This window comes from Jaculus jaculus, chromosome 5, assembly GCF_020740685.1.
Source record: "Jaculus jaculus isolate mJacJac1 chromosome 5, mJacJac1.mat.Y.cur, whole genome shotgun sequence".
NCBI classification, from domain to species: Eukaryota; Metazoa; Chordata; class Mammalia; order Rodentia; family Dipodidae; genus Jaculus; species Jaculus jaculus.
The window spans coordinates 154,636,035-154,647,350 of record NC_059106.1 but is presented as its reverse complement, the minus strand read 5'-3'; the positions used below and the strand labels follow the sequence as shown (position 1 = coordinate 154,647,350).

At 35.3% G+C, this 11,316-nt stretch overlaps 1 protein-coding gene across 2 annotated transcripts; it reads left to right on the top strand.

Annotated features, from left to right (window-relative positions):
- The first annotated feature begins 2,533 nt into the window (after window positions 1-2,533).
- On the top strand, window positions 2,534-2,767 carry LOC101616605 (keratin-associated protein 19-3-like). Of its 2 annotated transcripts, XM_045148734.1 has the most exons (2): window positions 2,534-2,648; window positions 2,703-2,767. In XM_045148734.1, exons 1-2 carry the CDS (start codon window positions 2,534-2,536, stop codon window positions 2,765-2,767), a joined length of 180 nt encoding a protein of 59 aa, XP_045004669.1. The 2 variants fall into 2 exon arrangements, with proteins under 2 accessions (XP_045004669.1, XP_004654470.2); XM_004654413.2 differs by having other exon boundaries at window positions 2,534-2,767.
- Window positions 2,768-11,316: the final 8,549 nt, after the last annotated feature.

The window sequence follows — 11,316 nt, the reverse complement described above, 5'->3', positions numbered from 1 at the left end:
CATTCAAAAGACATGAATTGATGTGTGACATCTGATTCAAACCACCACATTCTGCCCTGGGCCCCCATAAATTCATGACTATTCATGATATAAAATATAATGCATTTAGGGCTGGAGAGATGGCTGAGTGGTTAAGGCGTTTGCCTGAAAAGCCAAAGAATCCTGGTTAGACTCACCAGGACCCACGTAAGCCAGATCCACAAAGGGGCACATGTATCTGGAGTTCATTTGCAATGGCTGGAGGCCCTGGTCTGGGATTCCCATATTCTCTCCTTCTCTCTCTCTCTCTCTCTCAAATAAATAAATAAAATGAAAATATTTTTAAAAAAATATAATAAATTTAGCCTAACTTTATAAGCTCTCATAGTTCTTAATCCCAACAACGTTCACACATCCCTATAGTCCAAGGTCTCTTAACTGTGAGCCTGTAAATCAAAAAAAAAAAAAAATCAAGGCACAGAATAAATATTCGCACTGAAAAAGATGGTATTCAGTGTATCAAAGGAGAGATTGGATCAATGCAAAATCTAAAACAAACAGAGCAAACATTAAATCCTGTAGCTTTGAGGTCAACTTCTGTAACCAGTGATGAAATCTGTGGGGTTCCAATTCCATCTCACCAGATGGGCTGCCCACAGCCCAAAGAAAACTCCATCCTGAGGTGACAGCTCTCCTTGGGGGACATTCTATAGTCCTAATATGTGCAAAATCTTCAGGTCTGTGCTGCAACCCACAATTCATCCTCATTCATCCACTGAACCTCCACTTAAGGGACTCCAAAAACCTTGCCTCATATCACCCAGTGGCCAATTGCAAAAAACAAAAAAAACAAAAAAAAAACAAAAAAAACAAACTGTGTTGCAAATCCAATGACCCTTTCTTTCTGACAACTCCTGCTTTCCTGTAGTACCAGGCAGGGTACCAAATTTATTAATCCAGGGGAGAATAAAGTCAAGTTGGAAGAACAGGAAAATTCCTTCAATATTATGGCCCCCAACTTTCAAAAGAGTCAGCATTCTTCCTGCTTTGCAGGAAGGAACAGCTGTCCAATCTCAATGATATTAATTTCTGAAACAATTTTGTCATTCACATTGCCTGTTCAATAAATTCAATAGCCAATTTGTTGAATTGAACAGGCAATGTGAAGAAATTGGACCTCTCCTGTCCAATACCAGATATTATTTATATATAATTTTGCATATTTTCTGGAGTAGTAAATCTTAATTTGATGCATGTATACAATATATAATGATAAAATCAGGTGATAGGCACTTCAAGCCACTCAGACATTAACTTTTGTATTTTCAAAACTTCTGTGCTCTTATTCTCTGTTCATTTAATGACATATCATAGGTCGTTTTTACCAACATTGAGCCTACTGTGTTGTAAAATAACAGACTCATTCTCCTCTCCTCTACCTGAACTTTGTTTTACTTTATAACCTTACTTTCTCAGACCTTCCAGTCATTAATAACCTCTATTTCATTCTGTTCTATGATATCAACTTTCTGATTGAGTGAAAGTGTGCAATATTTATCTTGATATGTCTGGTTTATTATTAACATAATGACCTATACTTCTACCTATACTGATAAAATAATATTATTTAATTTTTATAACTGCATAATATTCTTTATCCAGTCATCACTTTGTGGACATCTCATTTTTCATTTCATTCTTATCATGGCAATTGTGAGCAGTGCTTCTACCAACATGAGAATCAAGTATGACTTTACTCAGGCAAAGCCAAATACATGATGTGGCACATGTTTGTGGAATTTGTGTGCAGTGGCAAGAAGTCCTGGTATGTACAAACTGTCTCTGTCTATCTATCTATTTCAAATAAATAAAGTAAAACATAGACACTACTGACATATATTAACTGACTTCAAGTCATATGCATGTATTTTATGACAGTATGAAGAAATAATGGAGTAAACAAAATAAACAGCTGAATATTGTTGTAGAAAAGTATCCTAACTTACATGTACATCCTTAATTTCAAATTAAACTTCTGAGATAATATTAGGACTATCATTTCAGGAAACAATGATGATTCAATGTATGTGGATTCCTGATAAAGAAAATATACATGGTTTAGAAAAGAATCAGCTACAGTTGAATGGATGTCAAAAGTAAGGATGCAGTTTGAGGTAAATGAAAACTTAAATGTTGCCTTTGAATATTGAAAGCTACAAGAATTTGTTTATGGAATTTGAAGCTCAGAAACTCAAACATGCATGGGGACTATACACATCCTAACATTTTATTAGAGTAAAAATATTTTTCAGGCATCCACATAAAACAGAACATCAAACATGTTACATACCTTTTAAACAACTAGTTATATAAACAAAGAGAAGATGTGGTTGAGTCTTAGAAAATGAGATAGTTGACATAGTCTTAATTATGTTCTGATGAATGACATTTAGAGGTGTGGCTACACCTTTCAGAGTATAAATAAGTGTCCTTTTACAGTCACACTCACAAGACTGACCTGCAACTCCAAACCAAACCCTCCACTCCTGACACCATGAGCTACTACTATGGAGGCCTGGGCTACGGCTATGGCAACTTCGGGGGCCTGGGCTATGGCTGTGGATGTGGCAGCAGCTTCCGCAGACTGGGCTGTGGCTGTGGCTACGGAGGCTATGGATACGGCTCTGGATATGGAGGCTACGGATATGGCTCTGGATATGGAGGCTATGGATACGGATGCTGCCGCCCTTCATGCTACGGAGGATATGGGTTCTCCAGCTTCTACTGAACAGACATTTGGCATTTAACCAGCGCATGCATCAGTCTTCTGTAATACCTTGATTCTTCTGGGGAAGGAGAATCATTTCTCATGAGCAGCATGTTTTATGTAGATAGATAATCAGCACTTTTAACCATGTGGTTCTATAAGTGTCATTACATTCCTGTTTTAAATTTAAATAATAAACGTTTTCTGTCACAGTGGATTTGTTTTGAGCTTTTGTTTGTATTACAATTATAAATTAGCTGTGATGTGTTGCTACAGTCATTGACTATCAGATTTTTCCTATATAAATTTTTAACAAAATATTTTCTCTAATGATCTTCACATCTACCTTCACTTTTTTTTTGCAGTCCCTGGCAATTGCTGTCTGTTTCTTCTGTTTTGTTTATTTCATTCCCTTCTGCTTATCCTTCCTCTCTCTTTTGCATCATGACTCCACCTTCCAAGTACTGAGATTACAAGCATGCACTACCACACCTAATAATTTTATGCTGTTTGACAGTTCAAACTCAGGACTTCCTGCATGAAAGGCAAGTCATTAACATCTGAGCTATATCCCTAGTTCCATTAATATAGTCTTAATAAATTTGTATTCATCCCAATGAGAAATATTGGATTATAATTTTTCTGTGCAACATCATATATTTAGATATTTTTTTGCCAGCTTCAAAACATATAGATAAATGCTCCCTCTTTTATTAGCCTCTAAAATATAAGTATTAATACTTCACAAGAGGGGCTGGAGAGCCGAATTAGCAATTAAAGTGCTTGTCTGCTAAGCCTAAGGACTCAGGTTCAATACCCCAGTAACCATGTAAACCAGGGACACAAAGTCGCACATGCGTCTTGAGTTCATTTGCATTATCTAGGGGTCACGGTGCTCCATTCTCTCTCTCTCTCTCTCTGACTATCTCTATTTTCATCCCTCTCTGTCTCAAATAAATAAATAAATAAATAAAGGTCTTCACAAGAGAAACTATTTGGCCTAAAATTATGTGTAACAAGTTTTAATCAATTTAATTTCTACATGAGATATTAATTTAATTTTGGTCTATATTAGTGAATTTCATTTAACCAAATCATTTGTATTGGAGACCATGCAGAAATATTCTCCTGTTTTGTTTTAGAATTTTTTTATCTGACAAGTATTTTTAAATCTCACTAAAATAATAAATAGTACAACAAACATATGTCCATCTCCTGGTTTAACAACTTATCGAGGAAAATAAACCTAAATTTTAATAATATCAAGGAAGCATCATAAACCTTTGCCCATTGAATTCTTAAGTCTTCTTGGTCTAGAAGCCAAGTCAAACATCTCTACCCAATAAATCTTAACAAAGGAGCTAAGAACACACATTTGCGAAATGATAATATTCTCAATCAAAGGTGCTAAGAAAACAGGGTGTCTACAGGGAGAAAATTGAAACTATATTCTTTTGTTCTCCTGGGGTATAGAAATAATCTATGAGTAGGTTACGGACATGAATGTAAGAACAGAAAAAATAACTTGAAGAAAACAGACAAAATGCTTCTGGCTGTTGGAATGAACACACGTTTTTAAAAAGACACCTCTGCTTTATCCGCTACTTTCCATCAAAGCCTATAAACCTTTACTATGAGAATTTACTAGATTGCCATCATTATGAATGATGATTGGCAAAATGTCTGTCGTAGCTGGAAAGGCCCAAAGTTTGTGATGTGACTTCTCTGGGATGAAAGTCTCTGTCATAGAGCTATTACAGTGGTGATTCTTGAGCCCTGTCAGTGTCCTAAGGTCCAGGATAAAAGTGTTTTCAACAATCTTCCAATTTAAACTGAGGACTCCGGTGCCTTTCATCTTTGGTCAGAGAAGTTGTGCGTGTGTGTGCGTGTGTGTGCGTGCACACACACATGCACACACATGCAATAGGACAGTAACTACTAGGGAGAAACATGATTGTTGATTACTCAGTGCTAAAGAAGGCCTCTTTATTGTGTCCTTCAAGGGTCAGAGAACATTGAGGAAGAGCTGACAGAAATAATGTAAGAGGCTGGGAGGAGCTTTGAAATGCAGTCTTCTAGATAAGAAGTGCTCTCTGCATTGGTGACTTCAAAGCCATCATCATCAGAGTGCCAGAACTGCTACAATGTCCAGGAGGCAAAATTAATGATGATGGCATAGTAATAATAATAATTAATGATTGCAAATAACTTGTTCTAACTAATTAATCAAGTTTCTTTAGGACACACTTAATTTAAAATTTATTGCATTTCTCATTCTAAGTTATTAGAATATAAACTTAGAAATAGATTTAGTGATGTACAACAGCAGCAAACATAAAATCTATCACCAGACAGAGAGGATTAATGGTGGATATCCAGGCGCTTCGGCCTTACTGAGAAGTATGAGGCAAGTTTACACTCAGGATGGAGTTTATTGACTGAAAGTAATAATGAAGGAACAAGGACTTTGCATGGATTTTTCCATATAGTTGTTGACAGGCTTGTGCATGCATTCTGCAGGGTAGTCAGTGTTATGTAGATCAATGATTATTAATAAACCAAAAGTTTAATATACTAGATGATAGTTAATTGGCCAGTTGGAAGCTCTATGCATACGTTCAAGATACCTAACGCATTCTTGTTTGTCCTGTTTTAGTTTTTATTCTGTTTCATTAGCTTTCTTTACTTGGAGATACCAAAAGTATGATATGAGGGAAAGGGTTATGCAAGCTGTATTAATAGTCCGATATGTATGGATGATGCAGTGTTCGGTTGTACCTGTTTTAGGTTTTTCATACCACACCATTGTTAATGGCTTTGCTGAATAAACTTATTTCTGTAATCTGTTTGCTTGTCTAAACCTTGAAAGTGCATAACTTTTAAATGCAGCAGAAATGTACAATTTTCTGAACACTGAACTTTGAAATGGTACTTAAAGACCTTCTAAATATGAGAAGGATATATCATGATTACAGATTTAGGAATTATTATTGATAATTCTATGAAATTTATATATTCCACTTAGTTATAATAAAGCCTTCTCACTAAATTTCTGAAGATATTAACAAAATGAATCTAAAATTTATTTAGAATTTTAGAAAGCCTATAAGAATTATGAAAATCTGGAGGAAGAGAAATGCTAAGAACTTCAATCATTGTGTTTTCCCAAATATATCATAAAAAATAATCAGTTCTAATATAGGCATGGTGGCGCATGCCTTTAATCCCAGCACTTGGGAGGCAGAGGTAAAAGCATCACCCATGAATTCAAGGCCACTCTAAGACTACATAGTGAATTCCAGGTCAGCCTCTACTAGAGTGAGACCCTGCTTTGAAAAACCAAATATATAATGTGTGCATGCATATGCATAAACATATACATACATGCATACATACATACATACATACATACATATTATATATAAACTCAGTCCTGCCACAGACAATAATAGATATTTTATGTGTATGGATGTGAGTCTGATACATGATGCATAGATAGACACTGTATGAGTTAAATAAGAAAATAAATCTAATAATATATTTTTAAACTTTCAAAAGACTAAAGCAGTCTTTTCATGATAAACGACAAAATAATCATCAGCAAATATAAACATGTTCAACATAACTAGTCATCAGAAAGTTGTACAGTAAAATCTGAGTGATGGCTGGAGAGATTGCTTAGGGGTTAAGGCACTTGCCTGTGAAGCCTAAGGGCCCAGATTCAATTCCCCAACATCCACGTAAGCCTGATGCACAAGGTGGTGCAAGCATCTGGAGTTCCACTGAAGTGGCTAGATGCACTGGCTCCCTATCTGTTTCTTTCCCTCTCCAAATAAATAAATAAATAAATAAATAAATATTTTTAAAAACTCTGATTGAGAGTTAGTACACTAGTCCCCATTAGAAAGGAAATAGCACATGATATTTGTTAATTTAGGTAGAAATGAAAAAGAGAACAATACCACTTAGAACACAAATGAAGCAAAGTTGGACATGGTGGTGCATGCCTTTAATCCCAGCACTTGGGAGGCAGAGGAAGGAGGACTGATGTGAGTTTGAGGCCACCCTGAGACTACATGGTGAATTCCAGGTCAGCCTGAGTTAGTGTGAGACCCAACCTCGGAAAACAAAACAAAGCAAACAAACAAAAAGAATACAGATAAATCAAAGCACTTTGGAAACCTTTCCATACCTAGTAAATTTGAACATAGTAATTCCACTCCTGGGAATGTAACCAAGAGAAATGAGTATATATCCCCACCAAACCAAATGTGTAATGACATTCATAACAGATTTATTTACAGTACCCCCCAACAGGAAAGCTGACATGTATCCAGAATACATATCACCTAAGAAATCTTTGGTATATTTGCATATGGTAACAGCAAGAGACACAGTATCACTACCTAAATCTACCTAAATGATTGCAAATAACTTGTTCTAACTAATTAATCAAGTTTCTTTAGGACACACTTAATTTAAAATTTATTGCATTTCTCATTCTAAATTATTAGAATATAAACTTAGAAATAGATTTAGTGATGTACAACAGCAGCAAACATAAAATCTATCACCAGACAGAGAGGATTAATGGTGGATATCCAGGCTCTTCGGCCTTACTGAGAAGCATGAGACAAGTTTGCACTCAGGATGGAGTCTGTTGAATGAAAGTAAAAAAGAGAACTGGAGGTCATTATGTAAATAAGTCAAACACTGCAATATCAACAGCACATGTTCTGATATACATGTGGAAGTTAAATGTTAATCACTTAGGATTACAAAATAGAGTAATGGTTACCAGAGCCTGAAGAAAGTGTGGTGTATGAAGACATGGAGGAGGGAGGTAAAGGGAAAAGCATATACCAGGATTGGAAATATAACCTTTAATAATCTCTTGCACAGTAGGATGATTACAACTGAAAACAATTAACTGCATGTTTTACATTAGTTAGTGGGGAATACTTTGAATCCTCCCAGTACAAAACAAGAACAAATAAATGTGTGAGATGATAAATATGACAATGTTTTTATCAGTTCCTTACATATTATTTATATGCTTGGGAAAAAAATCACAATTCGCCATGTAAATAAGTTAAGTAGGCAGGGTGTAAATGGTACTTTAATGGCACTTATAATACCAGTATGTGGGAGGCTGAGGCAGGAGGATTAGAGGCTTAGAACACCTTGAGCTATATTGCAAGACCCTATCCCATACAAATGTGACATCAAACACACAAATGAAACTAACCAAATAAAATTTATCATTATTATGTGCCCATTAAAATTTAAAAGAATAAAAAAGCATCATTAGCCCATATTCCCTATGCATGTATGCTATATAATCTATAGAGATTAACTAGCAACTGTGGTAATTTTACCCTTTCCCCAATACCATGTAACTTAGTAATATGCAGGTAAATTAACTTATGTCTTTTGACTTATATAGCTCATTCATTTCTGAATGTATTGGATTGATAACTGTGGGTTGCATTTTTTCTGTTGTCCTATAGAAAGAGATTGATCTCATAACTGAAATTATGAGTAAACCTGCTATAAATATTTACATGCAGGTTTATCCGAACTGATCATTTTCATATTAATTGGGTAAAAAAAAAATCCAGTAGTATATTGCTGAATTCTGTCAAGAGCATGTTTGCTTTGTGAAAAACTGCCAGGCTATTTTCTAAAGCTGTCCTAAGGCTTTGTCTTCTCTAACTTCCTTCTTCTATCCTTCTCCTGCTCTTCCCCCTCACCCTCTCTCCCTCCCTCCCTTCCTTTCTTACTTCACTCTTTGCAATGCATGAGAACCCTTGACTAACATCTCATGATATAAGTTGTGGAAATTTTGTTCATTCTAATAGGTGTATGATGGCATATAATTGTTTTTAACTTGGATATATTTTTATTACTAGATATTTTGGTCACATAATTTTAATCATCTTTCTTTAACATGGTCATTATTTTCTTGTGAGTCTAATGCCTATTTTTTTTTCTAGTTGCAAATGAAACGTCTTCACATTTATGTGCATGCTATTATGCTTGCCATTGGTTCTGAGAAATATATCATGCCATAATCATGTGCATTATTGAATCTGCTGTAGTTTTCTTCTAAAGATTCTGTTTTTGTTACTCAATATTTATTTAGTGTATTTTGTTGTATAGAATGAGTTTAATAGGTTACTCCATATTTATTCAATATATATTTCTTATAAAAATGTCCTTGGCACCTCATTTTCACATAGGAATGTTTGATATATGTGTTATCGGTACTCAGTGACTAAAATTGCCCAATGGCTCTTATTCAACTATCAAATGCTCTTTATATTTTACTTTATTTCCTTTCATTTTTAACAGGATTGTTTTTACTTTCTCCACCATCCCATGTTTATTTATTACTCTTTTACACTCACCCCCATCTTGAGTTAGTTTACAATAAATTTTATTTTATTAGATTCTCAAAAGCTATTTTTTTGTTTATATCTTCTCAGTCATCTCTGTTGATTGCTCTGTTGAATGACTTTGGGGCTTGTGTCCAATTTTACCACATTCTTACAGTAGTTAAAGCAGTATTTTTTCCCCATGTCCTGTGTATGCATAAGTTTAGATGTGAATGCCTTGGCTCCCTTTTTTTTTTTTTTTTTTTGTCTGTAGCTCTTAGAAACTATGATAAGAGTTGGGTTGGATTCTTTTATCACTGACACCTTTGGAATTTTTCCTAAATGCCCTGCAGATTTTTTCTTTAATGCAAAGGTCAAAATAAATATAACAAGATATTTTACATTAGAGCCATTTTAGGTGCATGACTTAGTTGCTGGCATTCAGTATATCTTCGTTCTCATGTACACATCAGTATGTATCCCCAATACTTTAATATCTTGACAGTCTTACTTATGATTTATTTTCCTGGGTCTTAATGGGTGTGTCAATGTGCATACTGAGCACTTCTTGTAATTTCAGTAGCTCTATGTTCAGGTTATACATTTGAAGATTACTTTGATCAATATTTCTCATCATAGGCTCCATTTAGATGTAAATTAGATGTTTGTCTTTCAGCCAATTCACTTATTTTCTCTGACTCATTTTATTTTTTTCTTAAGCACATTCTTTTTTTGTCATCTTATTTTTATCCAATGTCATTCATTTGTCTCACACATAATTTGAAGTTTGTGGTGCACTTCATCTTCCAATTATGCTGAAGCATAGGACACTTGTAGCTTCATGAAATTTCGTTAAGAATGCAGTGGGTGGGGTTTGTGAGATGGCTTAGTGGTTAAACAACTTGCCTGCAAAGCCTAACGATCAGGGTCAGATACCTCAGTGCCCAGGTAAAGCCAGATATACAAAATGACACATGTATCTGGAGTTGGTGTGTAGCAGCTGGAGGCCCTGACACATGCATTCTATTTGTTATTTTTCTCTCTATCTCTCTGTGCTTGGAAATAAATGAATAAAATATTTTATTGAAAAAAGCATGCAGTTGGATATTAGGACCTAAAGAGTACCTACCTGTTGCTATCGTGCCTTCCAAACCACACCAAAGTTCCTGAATTATTCTTAGATAATATTTCATAATTTCCTATGGCTGACCCCTAAAAGGACATTATTGTAAAAGAATCTTCTGAGTATGTAGCAGAATTGGCAGCAGAAGGATGCACACCCCATGGGAGTCAACACTCAGACTGATCACACAGAACTTGAGCCACTTAATATTTTAACCAATTGACCTAAAATCTGCTAATGCTTTTATAGTTGCAGGTTATCAGATATGATAAAATAAATCTTCTTGGCTTCAGGCAGTAGCTGGTATAATGCAGAAGACAGGAAATCATTTATATAGTACTCTAAAATCTGATATAAGAGAGGAGGTAAGATTGTGTCTGGAGCTTTCAAGAACACTTCAGTTCCTGTGAATGAGGATGGAGGTGCCTGGAGACAGCTATGAAATATTCATGAACAAGCGAACCTTTGACCCATGTTTGGAAAGATGGGATGGAATGAGATACCGATCAGATGTCCAAAAAGAGGATTCTATAAAGAGGGATCAAATCTGTGAAGCTCCAGGAAGGAACACCAACAATTATTTATATTTTGCCAACTTTGTCGGCATGCTAGATTCTAAGTAGACAAAATAGAGACATGTAACGTTGATGAAGGAAAAACTTACTTGCGAACCTCAAGAGTATAACCACGTTTCCAAGGACTAAGAAAGATAATGACCAGGGAAACAAATTTTAAGACTATTTAGAGTGGGAATTTAAGGCACTGGAACATACGGCCACTTGGGACTACTTCTATTACTCTAAAAATTTATATGGGACAAAATAAAGGAGTGACTTTGAACATACTTAGAGGCATCAGCAATTGGTATTGCACTTGCACAGTGCACATGGTGACCAACTAGCGTTCACCAGCGAATCAAATACTAGGAATATTCACAAAACAGGGAAACTTCAAGATCATATGAAGCTCATGCTTGAGTGATTGAGAGATCGAAAAGAGGGTGTTCTGTGGGGAATGATGGATTCATTATCATCATAGATAGAATGTGACAGCAGTTCATATTCTACCAT

Bases quoted from the DNA above. Each gene is read 5' to 3' on its own strand.
- LOC101616605 (XM_004654413.2), top strand. From the start codon at position 2,534: ATGAGCTACTACTATGGAGGCCTGGGCTACGGCTATGGCAACTTCGGG.